This window comes from Muntiacus reevesi, chromosome 18, assembly GCF_963930625.1.
Source record: "Muntiacus reevesi chromosome 18, mMunRee1.1, whole genome shotgun sequence".
NCBI classification, from domain to species: Eukaryota; Metazoa; Chordata; class Mammalia; order Artiodactyla; family Cervidae; genus Muntiacus; species Muntiacus reevesi.
In genome coordinates this window covers 14,551,990-14,574,629 of record NC_089266.1, presented here as the reverse complement: position 1 = coordinate 14,574,629, position 22,640 = coordinate 14,551,990, and the positions used below count along the sequence as shown (strand labels likewise).

The 22,640-nt window shown below is 45.6% G+C and overlaps 2 protein-coding genes across 3 annotated transcripts in view; one reads left to right on the top strand and one right to left on the bottom strand.

The window, feature by feature from the left end:
* The window catches only part of DDX42 (DEAD-box helicase 42), a 34,888-nt gene extending 20,006 nt beyond the window's left edge, over nt 1-14,882 (top strand). For both annotated transcript variants that reach the window (XM_065909333.1, XM_065909334.1), the window contains 12 exons: nt 1,895-1,999; nt 3,487-3,606; nt 4,661-4,837; nt 5,386-5,514; nt 6,394-6,493; nt 7,110-7,157; nt 7,660-7,757; nt 8,935-9,211; nt 9,963-10,189; nt 11,508-11,618; nt 12,726-12,827; nt 13,268-14,882. In XM_065909333.1, coding sequence (XP_065765405.1) covers nt 1,895-1,999; nt 3,487-3,606; nt 4,661-4,837; nt 5,386-5,514; nt 6,394-6,493; nt 7,110-7,157; nt 7,660-7,757; nt 8,935-9,211; nt 9,963-10,189; nt 11,508-11,618; nt 12,726-12,827; nt 13,268-13,996 — 2,223 coding nt within the window. In that variant the 3' untranslated portion in view covers nt 13,997-14,882. The remainder of the gene's footprint in view (nt 1-1,894; nt 2,000-3,486; nt 3,607-4,660; nt 4,838-5,385; nt 5,515-6,393; nt 6,494-7,109; nt 7,158-7,659; nt 7,758-8,934; nt 9,212-9,962; nt 10,190-11,507; nt 11,619-12,725; nt 12,828-13,267) is intronic.
* On the bottom strand, nt 14,674-22,640 carry FTSJ3 (FtsJ RNA 2'-O-methyltransferase 3). Its single transcript, XM_065909335.1, has 20 exons — nt 22,279-22,640; nt 21,997-22,102; nt 21,041-21,087; nt 20,838-20,917; nt 20,314-20,413; nt 20,027-20,221; nt 19,828-19,943; nt 19,603-19,707; nt 19,420-19,520; nt 19,096-19,176; nt 18,858-19,004; nt 18,598-18,733; nt 17,263-17,444; nt 17,004-17,121; nt 16,651-16,919; nt 16,324-16,412; nt 16,136-16,235; nt 15,860-16,043; nt 15,685-15,779; nt 14,674-15,602 (listed from the first exon to the last, which is right to left on the bottom strand). The coding sequence occupies exons 1-20, from the start codon at nt 22,343-22,345 to the stop codon at nt 15,410-15,412; spliced, it is 2,511 nt and encodes an 836-aa protein (XP_065765407.1). The 5' UTR covers nt 22,346-22,640; the 3' UTR covers nt 14,674-15,409.

Sequence of the window (22,640 nt, the reverse complement as noted above, 5' to 3'; positions counted from 1 at the left end):
GAGAGCCAATGCATGATGTTACAGAATCGTGTGTGAGTAAAGGGCCCATTCAAAGTGCAGGATAGACCCATGAATTATAGTGTGACAAAATGTGAAAGTTCGTCTATATGATTTTGGATTACACAATGAAAATAACCTTTAAGAAATGTGCACCTGTCAAGGCAGAGTGTAGTGTCAAGAGTAAAAGTCCACAAGCATCTGAAAAGGTTATTAATAAATACTCTTTTCCCTTTTCCAACTACGTATCTTTGGGAGGCCAGGTTTTCTTCCTTGGCTTTAATCAGAACAACACATTGCAATAATCTGAATGCAATAGGAAATACAAGATTTGGAAAAATGTGAAGCAGTATTATAAAATAAACTTATCTTTGAAAAGTAAAGTCGCTCAGTCGTGTCCCCATGGACTGTAGCCTATCAGGCTCCTCCATCCTTGGGATTTTCCAGGCAAGAATACTGGAGTGGGTTGCCATTTCCTTCTCCAGGAGATCTTCCCAACCCAGGGATTGAACCTGGGTCTCCCACATTGTAGGCAGTTCATCTTTATTAAAGCATATGTAAGTGTCATGGGGTTTGTTATTTTAGCATGAATTATAAATTTAAAATTTTTCTTATTTTTAATACAGTAAATAACACTAGATATAGCCATTTTTTAAATGAAATCTCATTGTATATTTGTTAAGTGTAAAGGGTACCTGAGACCAAAAAGTTTGAGAGCTACTGGTCTAGACTAGAGTGTGGGTTATATTCAGTTTTTTTAATTTTCCTTTTGTGCAGCTGTTACCACTTAAGGAATTGGCATTTTACATGTGGCAAATGAAGCTACATAAATGAAACCTATCTAGGAGGCTGCATCTGTGATAAAGAGTGAAAATATAATAAGGGAAAAAATACAAGTACTTGAAATAGTTGTCTAATAAAATATTTGAGATACTTGACAGAGTACTCAAGCTTCATCCTGCCTGGAGTGTATCCCATAGTTGTCCTAATGTAATGAAAAGTCTGCCAGGAGAGACCAGAAATGAAGAAAGAGTACCCTTTCTTCACAGTCCTTTTGTTTTTTCCTCTTGTTTGGAAACCAAAAGAAAAGTGTGTGTGTAAAAAAAACTTAGATATTTGTAGATTTTTGTGAATAAAGACAAAAACTGTTACCCTCATGGAGCTTCTGTTTTGATAAGAGAACTGAAGAAAAGGGCTTGGTGCAGCATTGTGGGGAGCATAATAAAAGGTCCTGTTAATAATGCTAAAGGAGAACTTAGTCCTTTCTCTTTGTTGATAGTAGCATAGAACGATAATTAATTTTAAGCTGTATCTAGAATTATGAAATTTTTGACCACTTATCAAAGGCTTAAGTTCTCCTTAAAAAGTAAATAGATTTATTGTAGACATACCTTGTCAGAAAGAGAATCATTTAGCCAGATTCGTATGTGGTAATATGCTAGTGCTTTGTATTCTTAGTACAGTAAGCTATGAGAGGAGTAGCAGAAATGATTCTTCCCTCTTTGGAATTGGAAATACTCGACAGTACATTTTTTTAAAGTTAACGTAAACATTTCCATGTTTTTAAAAAGAATGGAACTCCTTAGAAATATTATCAGAGGCCTAGATCTAGGTGAACAGCTTACCGCAAAGCATATTAAATGTTACAGGGTGGAATATCTGAGTCCTTTGGCATTAGAGATTCCTTAGTCTGCATCAAGGCTGTTCAGACAGGAATGGGAAAAAGTTCTGGTTGTACTTTCAGGATTTGTGTCATGAATGAGTGAATTCCTTTTTTCTTTCTAGCTGGTTATGGCTTTACTTGTATAGTATTTGTGAAAGGTGATTTTGCATTAAAATCAAACTTACAGGATTGAATCTTGAATTCTAGACTAACTTTGAATAATTGGACCTGCAGATTGACTATCCACCATTTGAGAAAAATTTTTACAATGAACATGAAGAGATAACCAACCTCACCCCACAGCAGCTAATAGATCTCCGGCATAAGCTCAACCTCCGGGTAAGTCAGCTATTAAGGCAGAGATTCATATTAATGCTAATTAGTCCAGGATTAGTAGTATTGTTTATCCATACTGAAATAATCTTGAATTTCTTCTCCAGCAGTCCCTGAACTGTCTTTGATAGAGTAATAATTATACCCCTTGGACTCTTGTGTCTTGATTTTACTGTTTTAGTTTTATAGCTATTTTAGGATAGAATTTTTTTAATTTGATATATACACATGAGTGCTATATATGTATATGTTCAGTCAACTTTGTGTAGTTTTTTTTTTAACTGTGTGTTGTGTTGGAACAATAGGTCATATGACCTTAAAACTAATCAGTAAGTGTTTCTGATTGCCATGAGAGCAGTGTGCTATTAGGAACTGTGTTGGGTGGGCTAAAGGCAAGTGGTCCCCATCTTTAGGAAGAGGAGACAAGATTAACTGATGTGAACAATATGGGAAGTCTTAAATATTTCAGGATTAAGATGCACTTGCTTTTCACATTATATACAGCACGGTTTTTTAATTAGATGAAGAAATTAACAACTTCACGAAATACGCATGCACTAATATCAGAATAATAGTTTTAAACTGTCCACTAAAAAGCTTTGGTTGTACATCGGCCACATTTGTTTAAGGTGCTGCTAGACATTAAGTGAAACACGCAAGTAGTAACATGATGTCTGCTCTGGTGTGGACAGCTTTCTGGCCGTGTCAGTTGCTACGTGATGTTTGAACTTGTTTCGTGAGGGGTCGGTGGTTGAGTGATTTTGTGTGTGTGTGTGTGTGTGTGTGTGTGTGTACATACTTGTCTGTTTTCTAAGAAGTATCCCTTTAAAAAAAAAATTTTAAGTGAAACGCTGATTGGAAATATCAACATCACCCCAGAAGCATTGAAAGCTTAGCACTGTTGGAGTCAGCATGGAGGTGGAGGCCCATTCCTCACCTGGGTGCAGTTCAGACAGTCGGACGTTTAGCAGTGTCTGCATCAGCCCTAAGCAGGACACTGGCTCCTCAGGCACGACTGAGGTTGGAGACAGTAGGTAATAGCTTTATAACCAGTGGGTTATAGGTGTGTCTGGATTTGGAGCTCATTTGCACTCTATTTCAAGAGTAAATTTTATTTTTTCTACCACTTGGTTAATAGTTGTACACATGGAAAAAAATATATTGACTTTTTCCAGTTTTTTGAACATGACTTTTTAAAATTTTTTATGAGAAAATTAATTGTGATTGAAGAGATTTCAAGGCCCGTAATCATTTAAAATAACGTGGCCATTATTTCAGAAATATTTATTTTGGAGTTTTTTCAGTGTGAGATTTACATCCATTATTATTTGAATTTTACCTTTTCACACATTGTAAGCTATTAGGTATAGACTTAGGTTTTCACTCTTCACATTCCAACTAAACACTGGAGAGCTACAGGTAAATATTGTTGACCTTCTAGTGCTATTTATTTTGAAGTACAAGTCATTCTTGCAAGTCATCTTTATCTCTAGGTTTCTGGTGCTGCACCTCCTAGACCAGGAAGTAGTTTTGCTCATTTTGGGTTTGATGAACAGCTTATGCACCAGATTCGGAAATCTGAGTACACACAGCCCACTCCAATACAGTGCCAGGTAAGTAAATATAGGTCACAAAGAGTTGGACATAACTGAACTGAAGTAAATATAATGAAAGAAAAATGAAGTAGAATGACATTGTGATCTTTTTTTTTTAAACTGACAAAACAATAAAACACTTTAATACAGAACTGTATTGACATGGATAGAACTTTTGAAGCCTTTAAAAATTAAAAAAAAAAAGAGCAGAAGTGAATATTTTACCAGTCTTAAGGTATTGACTGCTATTACCTTCTGCGATGGACCACATTCTGTCCGTGAATGTGAATCTCTCTAAATAAACTGCTTTCACTTCACCATGGCTCACTTTTGAATTCTTCTCTGTGCAAAAGCCAAGGGCCCTCACTTGGTGACCCGTCTTAGGAACTCAGCTGAGACCTGGGACATGAGATGGTCTTCTCCCCTTCGTCACTTTTCTTCAATTATAAAAGTGCAAGCCCACTCTGTTGGGGCAGAGCCCTGTTATCTGACCACTGTCTCTTTCACTAGTGTACTGTGTTAATAAATCTGCTTCTTACCTATTTTTAACAGTTGCTAAAGGACTAAGTGTTCTTTTGTTTCTGATGAATGTCTTGAAAATATGATCTGAAGAAAACTGTTCATTAAGCCTAAACTAAACAAAGGTTTGTGTGTGGAGAAATTTAGCACTGTCAGTTAAGAGGATTCCTTTGTCCGTGGCCTGAAACTTCTCATTTATAACTGAAAGTAATAGCTTCTGTTTCCCATTTATAAATGGATTTTATTCTTTTCCACACAGTTCAATATATGGATGAGACATTCTATACCTTCATGGTGAGGGGGGACAAATTTTTTTTTAATTTAGCAACAATAATGTTTCCTACAAATGAAGTTTATGGGAATCCAAATGTTTCATTCTTTTTTCCCCCCAGGTATTTCTTGTTATTCCATAACCAATGTGCATAGCCTAGGACATTTTTGTCCCATTGAAAATAAATGTCATTGTTAGTCATCTGTCCTTTCTCAGAGTTGCCTTCAGTTCATCTTTAAAATTGAAAGTTTAGAGTGGATATTACTTCTCTTTTTCCTCTAGGGTGTACCTGTGGCATTAAGTGGTAGAGACATGATTGGTATTGCCAAAACAGGCAGTGGGAAAACTGCAGCCTTTATCTGGCCCATGTTGATTCATATAATGGACCAGAAAGAATTGGAACCAGGTGATGGACCAATTGCAGTGATTGTGTGTCCCACTAGGGAGCTCTGCCAGCAGGTATGTGCTTTATGTAGAGTGCCCCCTTCCATATATCAACTAATGAGGACTAATCAATGGGTAGAATCACCAGGAAACTTTTTTTTTTTAAATAATTGTGTGAAATACACAAAATTTATTATTTTAACCATTTCTAAGTGTACAGTTCAGTGACATTAAGTAGATTCACATTGTTGTGCTCTCAGGAAACTTCTGGAAAATATTACATGTTATGTATTTTCTATATAACCAATTGATTTGGGAACTGTATTGTAAGCTCCCGGTGTTTTCCTCCTAGGTTACTTCATTTTGTTCGGTGAAAGGTAATAACAGGGTTAGGAAGAGAAGTGAAAAAGAAGAATCACAACAAGATTTTAGATAGCCTGTTAAGATGTGATAATGGTACCCTGTTCCATTTTCTTTATGAATAAAATTGTGTTTGTATGTTCTAGTTTTTTATTTTCTATTGACATCACATTTTGTGTGTTTTTCATAACTCCTTTTTGGACTGTGGCTGAGGTTAGTGTCACAGAGGTATTTGTTCATATGTCATTATGTTGCCTTTGCAGATTCATGCAGAATGTAAGCGGTTTGGGAAAGCATACAATCTTCGATCAGTGGCTGTGTATGGAGGAGGGAGCATGTGGGAACAGGCCAAGGCCCTCCAGGAAGGGGCAGAGATTGTTGTTTGTACACCAGTAAGTATGTCTTGAGTTTAAATAGCTTATCAGCCTTTCTCGGTATGGAAAAAATGTCAGTTGTTGGAGGGCATTTCCCCTGAAATGTGGTGAAGCAGGGTTGAGAATACTCTGAGGCAGTGATAGCTTGTGGCTTTGGTTTAATTTTGGTTGCTAGACTAAAATAGCAGTCTAGTAAGATTCTTTATATGCTACAAATTTCTGTCTGCATCAAACAGTTTTCCTTAACACTGTCGTGAAAAATGGGCCCATGCTTATGAAGAGCCTAAGTTCAGAGTATGGTCAAAACTGCCTTGAAGATTGTAGTTTAAACATTAAGACCCGTCAGTAAGGCTTTAACTTTGGTCATTTCAGAAAGCCTCACAAAAAATAGTTCTCACCATCTTTCTACAGTTTAAATCACAATTAATGTAAAGGAGGAACCCAGTGAGTTTTCAGATTTTCTGTTCTTTTGAGTGCTGTAGTGCATTAAATCCAAAGCTGTCAGACTAGTGTATATTGCAGTCTGAAACTGGAGTGTTATCATTTTTGCCAGGAGCAGAACTCTAGAAAATTCTTGTAAATACATTTAATTAAACAGCCCTCAACATTGGCAGGTTTCCCTGTGGGATCCACCAGCCAAGGATTGAAAATATTCAGGGGGGAAAAAGTCAAGAAAGCAAACTTGAATTTTCAGTATGTTGGCAACTGTTTATGTAACATTTACATTGTGTGTTATAAGTAATGAAGAGATGGTTTAAAATATACAGGAGGGTGTGCATAGGTTCTATGTGCAAAAACTGCTTAATTTTTTTTAAGGAACTTGAGCTTCCTCACGGGGCATGAACCTGTTAGATACTGGGATGGCTTGACTTACTGCTCATTTTCTGGCTCTCATAGGGTCGACTGATTGATCACGTGAAGAAGAAAGCTACCAACCTTCAGAGAGTCTCCTACCTTGTGTTTGATGAAGCAGATCGAATGTTTGACATGGGGTTTGGTATGCTTTGAATATTAGATTCTTCTGTCTGTCTCAATGACACTAGTTTTTTCCATGTCTTTCTAGACTTAATTTTTTCTCTGTGTGAGAAGCTAAAAATACTCCTGGGTAGGGTTGGACCCGTAGAGATAGAGCTAAGACTTTAGCTATTTTTAGGAGTTCTTTCAGGAAAAGTATGTTAGGCTTAACTGGGTTGAGGACGTTTGAAAGTGCCTGTGAATATAGGGAGAATATTCTAGGCTTTATTTTTATTCATCTGCCTTTGATTGTGGAGGTCAAGGTCTGTGTTATTTGGGAGGTAGGTGTCATATCCTTCAAGGCCTTTGTGTCCTTGTGATTTAAACTGTGTTCCTGTCCTCCTTGACTTAACCAGTTGTGTGAAAATTCTGAGTAACTGTCTTTGTGGATTGGAACACCACTGCGCCTAACCCAGCTAGGTGTTGGGCTAAGTGTTTCTGAGTTTCACGCTGAGTGACAAGTCTGGGAGTTCCAGAACTTCCTTAATTCTTATAATATCTTTATAGAAAGATTATTGCTATTAATAAAATGATTTTCCAGGTATCCCAAACTGTCATGCAGAGTTATAATACTGATTTTATTCTTCTATTTCTTCCAGAGTACCAGGTGCGGTCCATAGCAAGTCATGTCCGTCCTGACAGACAGAGTACGTATGAAGCAGTTTCCTTAAGCCACATTTGTACTCAGAATAAGCACCTATTTATTTTATAACTCACAGTTATGGCAGTAAAAATAATCATGTTTGTAATGGCGAGGAACCATAAAGGGGAAGATAATGACAGTTTATCTGAGCTAGACAGGACCTTAGAGATCACCAGATGGAACTCACTCATTTTTACAATGATAGTACCAAGACTGAGAATTAAATCACGTGTCACAGTTCATAACGTTTTATCAATGGCTAGAGGCAATACACAGTGCAGATCTGCTGACTTGAAGTCAAGAGCCTTTTTCTGAACCATACTGACAGCAACATCTGCCTTAACTGAAAATGTGTAAAATGATGGTACTTTTTTTTCCTTAGTGAATTTTTAAACTTCAGTGGGCTTCCGTTTTTTTAAAAACTGAGCAGTGAATGTCAGTAGGAAGCTTAGTGGGTATTCAAAAAAGAAGCGATACTGTTTCTTTAACATAGTTTTACCTTTTAGCTCTCTTATTCAGTGCAACTTTTCGGAAAAAGATTGAAAAGCTGGCCAGAGACATCCTGATTGACCCTATTCGTGTGGTGCAGGGAGATATTGGCGAGGTAAGCCTGAGCAGGGCAGATGGAGTCTCGGTGGGTTATTTTTCTTTTTTTTTTTTTTTTTTTTTCGGTGGGTTATTTTTCACACTGGTGATATGGATGTCATTTCTCACTATTGAGAGAGAAAACAGTTACCGCACTCACAGATGAGGCAACATGTTGCAAATTTGCTTTAAAAGCACAAGGGTTAGGGCAATAGGCGAAATATGTTTGGCAAAATGTTAATAATTGTTGAAGTCTGGTGATGATTACATGGGAGTTGATTTTGTTCATTTTATTCATTTTGAATGTTAAAATTTTTTCCACAATAAAATGTTTCTTTTAAAAAATTTATTTTTGGGAAAAAAAGAGCAAGTCTTGTCTGAAAGATGCTGGTCGGTTTGCATGGAAGTAACATCTTCAGTCATTGTGTGAGGTGGCCTGCACAGTGTGGTGCGGGGAGATTTAAAAGGCCTGTTGAATTAAGTTTTTGTTTTCCTCACCTGTACATATGCCCTATGTGGAAAATTTATCTGAATTTTGATTAGGAAATCAAATAAGGCAGCCTTGAGAATTCCTTAATATGCTTAGTATGCCAGTAAAGTTCTGTGCAGTTAGCTTGTAAACATTGTCCACCTTTGATTCCTGAGTGCCTTCTATGTATGGGTATGAATTGTACTAGGAGCTCTTACTCTACTGGGAATAATCCGGATAGGCATGTAGAAAAGTATTGCAGAGTATTGGGGCTTAGAGATTATTTAGGTATATGTACACATGTCAGCGGAGGGCTTCCCAGGCGGCACAGTGGTAAAGAAATGCGCCTGCCAATGCAGGAGATGCAGGAGACGCGGGTTCAATCCGCGATTGGGAAGATTCCCTTGGAGAAGGAAATGATAACCCACTGCAGTATTCTTGCCTGGGAAATCCCGAGGACAGAGGAGCTTGGTGGACTACAGTCCATGGCGTCGCAAAGAGTCAGACACAACTGAGCATGCATGCATACACACACATCAGGGGAGGGAGAGCACTGTGATTTGAGAAAGGATGTAAAATTTGAGTTGCACTTGACTTGCTGAAGGAAAGCCCAAGGATACAGGGGATTATTCATGGTTCTAGACGCGGGTGGAAAGTGTGGTGTCAGGTTCTTACTCAGGTGCCCTGTGGCACAGATATTGCTGTCATCTTTTTCATTTCTTTTCAGGCAAATGAAGATGTGACTCAGATTGTGGAGATTCTCCATTCTGGACCTAGTAAATGGAACTGGCTCACCCGGCGTCTAGTGGAGTTTACCTCTTCAGGGAGTGTCCTCCTGTTTGTTACTAAGAAAGCCAACGCTGAAGAGCTGGCCAATAACCTTAAGCAGGAGGGTCATAATCTTGGCCTGCTCCATGGTGACATGGATCAGAGTGAAAGAAACAAGGTTATTTCAGACTTTAAGAAAAAGGACATCCCCGTCCTAGTGGCCACAGATGTTGCAGGTAGGGTATGCATTTCCCCAGTAACCCTTGGTTCCTATGTTGTATGGGTTGCTCCATCTGGCTGTGTAGACCTGTAATATCTGAAGAGGCCAATTGAAGGCACTCTGCTGGCCTGGCTGTCCATGCCCCATGAGGCAGCAGTTCAGAGCATGGTGATCACAGTCTGGAGCTCTGAGTACCACTTCCCACTTAATATTCCTCTCTGAAAAAAAAAAGAATTCCTGCAATTGGAAGACACTTGAGGATGAAACTGTTAACATAGGTACATCGTAGGCTGTGTCCCTGAATATAGTAGATATCTTAGTTTGATTATGTAGTTTGACATATTTCACTCAGGATCAGAAAAAAATTTTGAAGTGTGATTTTTGAGTTTGTTCTGATGAGTTTTAATAGCTACACTTAAAAGCTTGGTATTTTCTCCCAGAAAGGTGATCACTTCGCAGCCTCAAGACACATGTGATGTTGGTTGTGAATTTTTTTTTTCCAACGTATTTCTGGTCAAGAGAGGCCATGGCAGGTTACTGGTAGTAGAAGATAGATGTCTCTACACGCTAAGTTTACCTAGCGTTGTAGGATCTATAATAGTAGCGTTCCTTTTAGAAGGGTGGCTCACATACCTGCATCTCAGCACATCACACCATGTGCTCTGCTTAGATAAGAGGAATGTAGCTTCTTAGGAGGTCAGCATTTTGGGTGACTTTGGTGTTTTGACTTCTGATAAAGAATAAAAGAATTTGGTTTTTTATTTCAGCCCGTGGTCTGGACATTCCTTCAATTAAGACTGTCATTAACTATGATGTGGCACGAGATATTGACACCCATACTCATAGGATTGGCCGCACAGGACGAGCCGGTGAGAAGGGCGTGGCCTATACCTTGCTGACACCCAAGGACAGCAATTTTGCTGGTGACCTTGTTCGGAACTTGGAAGGAGCCAATCAGCATGTTTCCAAGGAGCTCCTAGATTTGGCCATGCAGGTGAGTGACTGGACACACTTCAGTGAAAAAACTTCAGTATGCCGGAGGCAGGTAACATAGAAACATGACAATAAAGTTGGGTAGGCAGCACTTACAAAGTATAGATTGGTATTGTAGGACGTTAAAACGCATCTGATTTGCCTTATTCTCTCAGCAACATACATGTTGAAAAGCTATTCCTTTCTTGTGCTAAAATCTGTCCCTCAAATTTCTTCCTTCTTGCCACATATCACACTTGTGAGCAATTTTACTGTCAAAAGTTATTATTCCCCTCACTGCCCTTTACCCCAGTTTTTTCTATTGGGGGCTAAAAATGTATGATGTCTTTTTTAAAAAAGCATTTCACTACTTCTCAGACCTTTGACTACACTGGTTGTTGATCCAAAACTGAGAGGCATTCTACTGAATTAAATCTTGAGTCATCTTGATACACATGTTCCCAAATTGCCAGTATATTTGGGATACATGTTCTAATAGTAGAGACTTCCATGTTTTTCAGACCCATAGGTCAGCCTACAGAGCTGTTCACCCATAATGCAGTTGTACTGTGGTACTACTGCCCATGCTTCCCGCTCTGGGAGTAAAGGACCAGCATTTGAGGGGAGAGTAGAGTGATGTTTCCTTCCCTCTTGGAGAGCCAGTGCTAAACTGTTTTTGAACCAGATATATTTTGTCTTTGGTGTTTTCCTGCATCTCATTGTGTTTCAGGCTTTCTGTGTTGTCAGACTGATAAGCTTCTCTGATCAGTACCTTGCCACCTTTCCTTCTCCTGGGGAGCCAATCCTAAACTAAGTTTTTGAACCAGATATATTTTGTTTTTGGCATTTTCCTACATCTCATTGTGCTTCAGGCTTCCTTTGCCCTCAAGATTGATCAGCTTCTCTGATCAGCACCTTGCCACCTTTCAAGTACTTTTGACTGTAATTTGTGATAGACAGATAAAGCTCTAAGCTCCCCCAGAGATGTTACATATAGATTGAGAAATAGAAAATAAATTCATTTTCCACGAGGTAGTTAGGAATGGCCAGAGGAACTGCTCTGCATTTGAGGTGTATTGTAATCATTTCCCTTCCTGGAAGCTCTGAAGGAAGAAAGGAGCAGTGAAAGAAAGGAAGCCTTAGCTAAAGGCTCCTGACAAATCTGATGGATTAAGCTACCAAAAAGAAGCTAATCTGTGGTTCCTATGAACAGTTCCTCCTTTGCTGTAGATACATTGGCTAAAGTTTCTCTCTCCTGTTTAGTTTCCTCTATGACTTTGTTCTCTTCCTCTGGGTGCGTCTTCCTCCCGTGACTTAACCTTGAATTGTGTTTGCTGCAGAATGCCTGGTTTCGGAAATCCCGCTTCAAAGGAGGGAAGGGGAAAAAACTGAACATTGGTGGAGGAGGCTTGGGCTACCGGGAGCGGCCTGGCCTTGGCTCTGAGAACTCGGTGAGTCTAGACTCTAGCAGTGTCCTTCAGACTGGCCCTGCGTCTTTCATGACGTTAGGACTGTTTTCATTTACCTGAGTCTCAGTGAGTTCGAAATGCTGTCATCTGCTGACTTGAGTCAGTACAGCACTGGTTCTTAATGTGACTTTATATTAAAGAAGAAACTGTGTGTCCTTGATTGACTAGGTGTACTCAGGAAATCATTGTAGATTAGCAGTGGTTCCCAAAGGTGGTCCCTGGACCTGCAGTGAATGCAGTCTCATGGCCCACCCTAGACCTGCTGAATCAGACTCTGGAGGTGGGGCCTAGCGGTCTTTCTACACGCCCTCCAGCATTGGCCTTGAGCCAGAGGGTCCCTCTATAATTCAGCTGTATCTTGTAACTAAACGCACAAACAATACTACACTCTCTGGGAAATTGGTTCAGATACAAGAGCTAGCTTTTTTCACAAACCAAGTAACAAAAGCTCCCCCTGCCTGGCTTTCTTAACTTTCTTGTCACTTGATTCTTAAGCCAAGGAAGAAAGCTGTCAGTCTGCGTGTCTGGATCACTGTGGGTAACTTGGTGTCTTGGTGAAGTAGACTGTCTCCACATTACAGTGATGCTGCTGCTGTGGATCACGCAGGTGATAGTGGTAATACCGAGCACTTAGGATGTGCCCGGCCAGTTCAAGCAGCCACACACGTTAACTCCGGCTTCACAGTCACTCGGAGTAAATAGAGCTGATAGACTGAGGCACCAAGGTTACACTGTGGGAAGCGTTGAAGAGGAGGTTCAGACTCTTCAGGGTTTGGATGTAGAGCCTGAGCAGTTGTGTGTGTGCTGCACTGCCTTGCGGCCTCTTCAGTTTTAACGTAATTTTTACCCAGTTACATAAACGTAATGTTTATGCCTATGAATAATACCAGGTGATCAGCTTTGGGCATAATCTGACCTCATTTCTGATTGTTAGGGTCGGTTCTCAGAAATAGATTTAATGGGTTGAAAGGCATAAAAAGAATCCCACACCTGTTTCAGCTCCCTCTTGTTTCCAGCATATTGAGGCCCTTCTATGGCAGTGGGCTTCCCTCTTACTCTTCCTTTCTCATTAGTGTGTTTATTTTTTAGGACCGAGGAAGTAACAACAATGTAATGAGCAATTATGAGGCCTACAAGCCCTCCACGGGAGCCATGGGAGACCGGCTGACGGCAATGAAAGCGGCTTTCCAGGTGTGAAATCAAGCACTTGGGGCAGTGGTGAGGGGCACTGATCTTCCTGAGATGGTAGCTGGCCTTGTACACTAGGTGCTGGATTTCCCGAGGGCCTTCCCCCATTTTCAGTTCTGAATATCGGCTTAACTGCAGCTTACCTAGAGCTGCAGGTGTAGAGGCTGGACACACCCCTGTTGCTGGTCGTCTCCTTCAGGCACACTCAGGGCTCTCGTCCTACAACAGTGTCAGTGTTCCCTCCCTGCTCTACCAGCTGTCAGGGCGCCAGGGCTCTTGTAACCTGGTTGAGAGTGCTTGCCGTTGTTTAACGAAGACAAGTTTGGTTCCGTGCCTCTTGTGCCCTGAGCTGCTCCTCAGCCTTCTGTACCTCCAGTTAGCTAGCTGGGCCATTAGGTTTCTTACACTTCCTGTCTCACCCACTGCTGTTGTCTCTCTCTTAGTCACAGTACAAGAGTCACTTTGTTGCTGCCAGTTTAAGCAACCAGAAGGCTGGAAGCTCTGCGGCTGGGGCGAGCGGATGGACTAGTGCAGGGAGCTTGAATTCAGTTCCAACTAATTCAGCCCAGCAGGGCCACAGCAGTCCTGACAGCCCCATTGCCAGCGCCACGAAGGGTATCCCAGGCTTTGGCAGTACTGGGAACCTCAGCAGTGCCCCGGTGACCTACCCTTCTGCCGCAGCTCCGGGCGTCAACAACACAGCTTCAGGGAGTAACAGCCGAGAAGGGACTGGGGGTGGCAATGGGAAAAGAGAGCGATATACTGAGAACCGGGGTGGAAGTCGTCACAGTCATGGAGAGAGTGGCAATCGGCATGGCGATAGTCCACGTCATGGAGATGGGGGTCGCCATGGAGATGGGGGTCGCCATGGAGATGGATACCGCTACCCAGAGAGCAGCAGTCGTCACACTGACAGCCGCCGTCATGCTGATGGTCATCCTCACGGAGAGAACAGGCATGGAGGGGGCGGAGGCCGACACGGGGAGAGCCGGGGTGCCAGTGACGGTCGGAATGGTGAAAGCAGGAAGGAAAGTTGTAATCGTGAAAACAAGATGGACCCCAAGGTGGACAGCCCCAAGGTGGACAAGATGGACAGCAAGACAGATAAGACTCCTGATGGTTTCGCTGTCCCTGAGCCACCCAAGCGCAAGAAAAGTCGATGGGACAGTTAGAGGGTATGTGCTGAAGCGTGAAATCAGTTGTCTTTAATTTTATTTTTAGATTTGGTAACTAGGTGTCTCAGGGCTGGGTTGGGGCCCAAGGTATAAGGACCCTGGGCCCTTAGTGGACAGCTGGAGTTTGGAGACGTGACCCATTCACCTAGGGAACGTTTCAGGTATTTACTTGGGAAGCTGCTTTCGTCTTAGAAGCAGCCAGAGTCGGCAGCTTCTTTTGGCTCTGGGTGAGTGTCACGAGGGTCAGCTGAGGATACCTTGGGAGAAGGGGCCTTACAGGGCACAAAACTCACTCTAGGTTTATATTGTATGTAGTGCATCTTTTTTACTAAAATGTCACCTTAAAAACATCTACAAATTTTTCTGTGGCCAGGCAGTCCTCATTTGAGGCTGGATTGATTCTGCAGATCAGTCCTTGGAGGTGTTGGGGATGTGCACTAAAGCACTTCCAAGCCTCTGCAGGGGAGGTGGGGGGCGGGGAGGGGCCTGATTCTACGTGAGTTGATATTCAGGTTTCCCAGCCAGGTTTGTGTCCAGCCCTGAGACAGGAAGCAGCAGCCTGCCTGACCCAGAGTTCCTGCAGCTGAGGGGAAAGACGATCCTGGAAACAGGACTGCTCTGGGCCTAAACTGTTGCTAAATTTAAAATGAAAAAAACAGAAACCCAACAACAGCTTTTAAAGTGTCTTCTATTTCATTGTATTTTTTTTAACTTGCCACAATGGTAGAAAAATCTTTTGCTGAAATGATTTTGATGATTTTTGTTTTATCTTGTTTATAAAAGGAAAAGAAATATACATACTTCAAATTTTGTGACTTTGTGAAGGTTTCTTTAAGATGTGCATTCCTTTCTGCTTGCTCTAGTAAATGTTTTACTACTGGGACCTGTGGATTGCTTGTCATTTCTCCTTCACCGTGAGTTGGAACATACAAATACAATTTAGAACAGTGCACAGGGTGTGAACACCCAGGTGTTTTGGAGCTATCAAGTTCCCAGGAACTGAACTGTCAGAAAAGACATCTATGCTTCTGCTTTTATTCAGATGATAACGGGGGAAGACTTGAGAGTGTGCCCAGGCAGACCGCAGTGACTGCCACTGTGGTAGCAAACTCCCCTGAGAGGTGATTTACAAGCGGTGAGACTTCCTGCCCGGCGCCCCACGTCCTTCAAGGAAGGGTTGTGGGCGCTGATGGCACCGACAGGGCATGTCTAGCAGGGCTTTGATGGGAGCCCTTTTCTTCCAGTCAGCATGCTGCCCCCCTCACTGCCCAGGACCACAAGAGTGCAGGTAGCTGGAACCTGTCTTACAAAGGCTGAGGCAGGCAAGGGCAGGGCTGCACCGAGGAGGTCAGAAGGGGCACTGAATCCCCCCTCATCCACACAGTCCCTCAGAGGCCCTGGTGGCCCCGCTCACTTCCTCTTGTGCTTTTTCTTCTGCTCCTTCCTCTGCTGTGCTCTCTGGTCCTTTTTCATCCTCGAATCCACCACCTTGAAGTGACCTCTGACCCCAGCTGGCCGGCGCACTTTGCGCCCCACACCTTTTTTGGCTACAACGTAGGTGACCTGGCGTTTCTCCTTTCCAAGCCCGGCTTTCTTGTAGAGACTGTAAGCGGAAGACACAGGTTAGAGGCTTCCTGCTGCTCCCTGATTCCGTGTTCCTTTGTGGGTGACCCCCGGCCCCTCACCTTCGAAGCTGTGCCACTTTCTCCCGTTCTGAGATGTCCACCGTGTTAACCACAGCTTCTGCCTTCTTCTTAGTCTGCTCCAGCTTCTTGAGCATCTGTCGGGGGACCTCAGTCAGGCCAGCCTCTTCTCCTACCCCTGCCCAGCCCACCAGCATCTCGGCAGCCCCATGCTCACCCTCCGCTTCTTTCTGGCCTTGGCCTCGGCCACTTTCTTGATGGGCCGCGCGTTGATCTCCCGCCAGCGTTTCCGGTAGTGCTCCACCTCCTTCTTGTCGACAGGCAGCTGTCGTACCCTGTGCTGCCTTTCCTCCTGCACAAACCAGTCCGGAAGCTCCCCCTCATCCTCATTGAACGTGTACCTAGGTGGAGAGAACATCAGATCAGGCTTTCGCAGAAACCATCCCTCCCACCCCCTACCCAGGTCGATTCTCATTACTTCCTGGCCCCTCACCGGCTGAAGGAGTCATCTATAAGGTCTCTCTTGGCTTTTTTGGAAGAGGCAATAACTGCACCTAGAGCAAGGCCTTCAGGGTCCAGGATCCGATGTTTCACTAGGGAGGGAGGCAGAAGGTCACAGCTCAGCCCCCAACACCCACACCTCCAGGTGGTGTTCCCTCCCACTGGGTGCAGAGCTCTCACCTGGGTCCTCGATAGGCACCACCTCAAACCCACCGTCGTCCTCTGACCTAGGCCCGCGGCCTCGCTTCTTCCCGCGCTGTGATTTCCAGCTGTGGAAGAGGGGAAGGATGTGCACCCATGTCCCACTGTAACCCACGCCACCCAGACCCAACCCTAGTTCTTAGTTAAAACTGCCTGGGGAACTTCCAGAAACCTTGCCCCTCAGGTCGTACTGCAGATCACTTAAACCAGAACCATCTGCATTTCTCCATCTCCAACCCAGCTTACAGAGGATGGGGCAGAACCACTGCTTCTCCATGAGCCCTTCTGTCAGTCGCCACCACTCACCTCTCCTCGTCCTCGCTGCTGCCGTCGCTGTCGGAGCTGCCATCGCTGTCGCTCTCTTCCTCTCCAGGCCCAGGGACGACCTCTGACCCCTTAGGAGCCCCTGCCCCCTTAGGGGCCTCACCCTGGCACGGGGGAGGCTTGCTTTCCGTCTCCTCATTGGAAGGCGGTGGTGGCAGCTGCTGCCCCTTGCGATGGCTCTCATATAGCAGCTGGGCCTGACTGATCTCCAGGGCCTCGTCGGCATCGTCCTCAATCCCGCTGAAGCCGTCCTGCGATGAGGGAATCGTTAGGCACCCCTCTCTCTCCCGGGGAACGCCAGCCCTGGTGTGTCTCGGCCCCCAGCCTCTGCTTACCTTGGAGAACCACAGGCTGGCCTGTTCTTCCTGCAGCACCGCCTTTTCCTCTAATGGTACCAACAGTGGATTCTCTTCTTCCTCCTCTTTATCATCTTCCACTTCAGCAAATGGTACACTGTAGCCCCAAGGTGAGTGGGTGGGTAAGTGCTCTGGAGGGCTTGCTGCCCCCAACTCCCACGGGGAACTTGAGCTGAGGGTGCCCTATAGACACTTCCCCAGACACCACCCCCCCGACACACACACACACACTCCTTACCACTTTTGGTCCTTTAGACTCTGAGGTTCTTTGACTCCTGCCAGCTCCTCTGGATCCAGGTCACTATCTAGAGATGCATCGTCGTCGTCCTCACCATCCGATATGTAGATGTCATCTCTTGGCAGGTCAGACAAAAATGTGTCTGCAGCACTCATGTCCCCCTGTGTTACCTCCTCTAACAACTGAAGAGCGACAAACAGAGGTCAAGGGCACTGACAAGGAACATACTGCTGTATTCCTCCCTGTTCATCATCTTAGCTTATTGTCAGCAACATCAGAAAAAACACTGTGGCAAGTACATTACCTCCTTTTATAGACAGGGAGGTGATGGGGTTAACTGTTTAAAACACCCCACCCTAGGCCACGTCACTCAGCATTCTCTTCTTCAATTAGTGGAAGGAATAGGTTTATGGAAAAGCACCCCATGGCCTAACTGGTGTCAAACTTCAAAATGTTTTAAAATCACTGGTTTTCAAATTACTCAGAAGGCACCTTATCACTGGAGAATATCTACAATTGTTGTTTCCATTGAATAAAGGAGCCCAGCAACACACATCTAACAGGAAGAATTGTTTCACTTATAAATCACTTGTCAACTCCAAAATCTGTTCTCATGGCAAAGACAGCTACTATTTCCTGAATTACACACCAGGAATCACACCTAACCATCGTTGTTTATTTCTTCCTAACACCCTAGTAGGTGGTTTCTGTTAGTATCTTTTACAGATGAGGAGACAGGCAAAGGATGCGAAAGTGGTGGTCCGCCCCAGGACCACTGTGCTCTCTGGCTCCTGTACGATGTGACCCAGCTGTTACCTTTACACCCAAGAGCCACAGAAGCTCATTTTATTTGTGATGCTGCTTTTACCAGAAAAAGCCGAGTCTCTAGCATTCAGCAGAAAGCCCTGTCCAACAGCCGAGAGTAGACAGGTGCTAACTTGGTCTCAGTGAACTGAACAACGCTGCGCCCTGCCTCCCCGAGGGGAACCCCCAACATGTGCTGGTAACCCAGGCACCCTGGCTGCACCGCCTCTCACCTAATCTGGCAACGAGAGCCTCGTGGTTCTGATGCTCTACTTCTACAAAGATAAACAAATCTACATCACACTCACAAAACTTCCTACTCTGCCATTATTTTAGGTGTACGTTCCCTCCTGGTCTTTGAAATATAAGGCTGTTTTTTTCCCAGCCTCCCCTCACCAAGTCATTTATGGGCGAGGACAGCAACCAGGAGCCAAGATCATTCAGCGTACTGAACCAAAGGCCTCCAGGCCCCCACCTCTGAATGCCCACGCAGGTCCTCCCGTCTCCTGCGTGGGCCCCACCCCGCCTCACCTGGTGACCCCGGATGGTGCGCAGGGAGAACATGCCAGTCTCCCCCTCGTCTGCAATGGAAACCCCGGGAAGATCCATCTTCAGCTCCACGCGCTCCCGCTGCTTCCTTTGCTCACGCAGCAGCTTCTTCTTCTTCCTGAGGGGCCGGGTTGAGGAGTTACAGATGCCCAGCTCTGGAGATTCCCTAGTCAGGCCTTCCCACTCCCCCACATCTTCATCCACTGAGGGACTCGGCCGTGGTGGTCCCCAGCTCCCCTCACCTCTTTAATTCTGCCACCTCCTGGGCCTTCATCTCCGCCAGGGTGCGGTTCAGCTGCTCCTCCTCCTCCTCCTCCTGAGATGGCTGTGGCCCAGTACCCGCTGCAGACTCCTCCTCCTCTCCTTCCTCTTCCTCCCCTGAGCTGAGGCTGAAACAAGTGTCCCAGGAGCTGGTTATCTCCACGGACACCTCCCGCCGACACCCGCTCAGCGCCTGCCCTGGCTTGGCTCCCTCCTCACCTGATGTCCAGTGCCTTTGCCTGCTCCTTCAGCTTCTTGGCCATGTATCGCCGAAGCTTCGTCCTCCAGTTCAGTAGGGACCTGCCCCAGAAATACCATTCCTGACCCTACTGTCTCCGTCTGTCAGCCTCCATCGACCTCCTCCTGGTTTAGGACCATGCCCCAAACCTCAAGTGTGAGCCACGTAAGTCCGAGGACTCAGGCCCCCACCCCGGACCTCCAGCACAGCAGCATCCTGTTCCCCGAGATCTAGCATCATGTCACTCCCAGGCCTCCCCACCGCCCTCGGGGCCCCCAGAACTTCTGCCCACCCCCAGAGCAAACCTGAGCTCCTTGCGCCCCAGCACCTTGATGTCCTGACAGCACACCCGTATGTCCTCGGTGGTGGCTGGATGCTGTGCCAGCTCGTTGTCATCTAGCGAGATCTGTTCAGGGGGGAGAGGAATGGGGAGATGCTCAGGCCCTGTTTCTGGGGCTCCCCCACAGCCCTCGAGTCTGGGGACTCACTTCACTGGCTTTGGAGAGGAAGTCAACAGGGTTGGCAGCTCGGAGGAAGTCAGTGACGGAGGTTCGGTGATAGAGAGTAAGGTCGCCCTCAGCATAGCCTTCAGCCTTAAGAAGAGAGATAATGAAGGTTGAGCAGTCAGTCCCTTCCAGGGTGTCTGTAGGACCCACCAGGCCCAGCCTCCCCAAGTTCCAGGACCTGAGAGTGGCCCCACTCCCCTAACACACCTTTGGTTTCTTCTTAGTCACCAACTCTGTAACAGTCTTGGCCTGAACTTCGACTTCCTTGAAGGCAAACTTGGGGTCAAAGAATTTACTGTCAACCTTGTCAGGAGCCAGGAAACCTAAGGTAATAAGATTCATGAGCAAGTGTGCTTTGGTAGGTAGGAGACTGACTAATCAAGAGAACAAAGGAAGGTACACCCACCCTGGCAGACTACGAAGATCTCCGCAGATTCATGACGAGAGGCTTGGGGCTTGGTGGCCTGGACACGGCGGAAGAGCTGCTGGAAGATCCACAGTAAGGGCTGATAGTCACGAGAACGGAAAACCTTTGTGATGAAGCAGCCACCACGGCCCAGAAAGTCACAAGCCAAACGCAGAGCCATCAACGTCAAATGGGCTGTGGGAAAGAGATGGTAAGCGGAGGACCTCCGCAGCCTGAGAGGGCATGCCTGCCTCCACCCTCATCTCCACGTCCTCCAACCCCAGCACCTTGTGAGTAGGCATCATGGGCCCAGCTGGCCCCGACGTTGGGGGCCCCATCATTGAGCACAACGTCAACCTTCCAGGTTTTCAGCTCCTTCCTCAGGGCCTGCAGAGAAGGAAGAAATGACTGCAACTGAAATCCACACATGGCTATGAACAGAATCACTGGTTCAGCCATCTGTCCACCCAATCATTTGTTGAGTGCCCGCCACAGGCCAATTCCTGTGCCATGGACAGGGAATAGAATGATAAGCAAACCTATTTGTCCTCATACAGCTTAGTCTACTAGAGAACCTGCTGGAAAGGATTTCATGGAAATCTCTGTACTTCCTCCAACTCCAAAGCCTTCTTTCCTGAATAAACAAAGGCTGGATGGACACACTGTCTTTTGGGCCTTGTCATACAATGTGTGGGCACTGCTTAGTGCATGGTAAGCAGGAAAAATGTGCCTTCAGGGGATCCAGGTGGGAAGAGGGATGGATGCAGATGTCTACATATTAGAAGGACAGGAAAAGGGAGGTTCCCATTACCTGCCTACAGCGTTCCGTTGTGATGTCCTCCTGGAGTGTCACCACATTGGGAAGAGGCTTGATTGGGACCAGATCCACTCCTGGAAGAAAAGAGGGAAGAGGATTCCAAAAGGCTGCCTCAAGCAGGGAGGAAGGAAATGCAGAAACACAGTGTCTCACTCTCCACCCCCCTGGAACATCTAAGAGAGCCACCGATCACTCACCCACAATAAGGCTGGATACAGGCATAAACTTGGCAGCCACTTGCAGCCTATAAAAGAGAAGTAAAGATTAAAATACCCTCAACCACCCCTCCCGCTCCCTTGACAATCTGATCTCTCAGCCCCTAGTGTTGGGAGTCTCTGGGACCTTTTGCTGCAATGTTTGCACTTGAACAAACAACTCCTCAAGTAATAAAATACAAACAAACCACAAATGACTAAAAATAACCGTATGCATGCCCAGCTTGGGTGAATTTGGGGCAAGATACAAAAAGACCAAAAAACAAACAAACAAATCCACTGCCACTTATGAAGGGCTAGGAGCAAAAGCACTCACCATCACCAAAGGGGTGAGCAAACCACCTAAGCCACTCCTAAGGCTGGGCTTCTAGACACAGCAAACCTCACCCCATATAAAGAAATCAGCTCACACCCTCTCCAGGTGCTAGCAAGCAAGGGAACTTGTTACTTGTTCTCCTGCCCTCCTGCTGCATCAGGGGCCCCAATAAAGCTTTGCCTGAATTTCCTGTCTGGCCTCTAATTAATTTCTATTGACTGGGGAAGGCAAAGAACCCTGGTCTGGGAAAGACTGAAGGCAGGAGAAGGGGATGACAGAAGATGAGATAGTTGGATGGCATCACCAACTCGATGGACATGAGCCTGAACAAGCTCCAGGAGTTGATGATGGACAGGGAGGCCGGGTGTGCAGAAGTCCATGGGGTCGCAAAGAGTCAGACACGACTGAACAACTGAATGGAACTCAAGAACCCTGGTCAATACCAGCCAAACATATGTACACGTTCCAAATCTTCCCTCCTGAAGCTTACAGTTCTGGGGAGTACAGAAATATGAGGCTGGTATTACTGTATCCCTTCAGCCCCTCAACGCAATTCTCAGTCATCCAAGGCTGGAACCCAGAAAGTTTCCATAAGGAGCGTCAGGTGCCAGGTGTTACCCACCATCCACCCGGTGCAGCGCACAGGTCCAGCAATGCTCGGGCTTTTTGCAGAAATTGAAAGCGGCGATTCAGCTGGATCAGCTTGAACGCAGAGCGAGAGCGGTAACCTGGGGGCGGCGACAAAATACTTTCACAAGGTCCGCGAAGCGCTTTCCCCACGGGATTTCTGCGGCCTCCCGACCCACTACCCCTTCTGCGGAAGAGAAACTCAATATTCGGAAAGCGGGGCGAACCGACCGAGGTCGGTGGCTCGCCTGCTCTGACAGCACGAACCCTGACTCACCGGTCTCCTTCGCCAAGTGATAGAATTTGTCCCGCCGGCTCTTCCCGACTTTGCCCTTTTTGCCCATGGTGTAACGTAGGGGCACCACTCAATCGGGAGAGAAAGCAGAAGTTGGAACGTCTCTTTCCGGAGCACTAGATTCCGCTTTCCGTTCCCCACTCGCCGTCGCGGAGACACTCAGCGTCTCACTCCACACTACTCTCCGGCAGCCAGCACCGGTTTTCTCCACCCTCTGAGAGGCACATGTGGGCAGCAAACGTACTTCCGCTTCCGCTTGCGTCGCTCGCGTCCCGGCTCCAAGTTTTCCGCCATTAAGAGCGTGGCTACAAATCTTTTCTCTGTAATCCTTCCCCAGGTTCTGT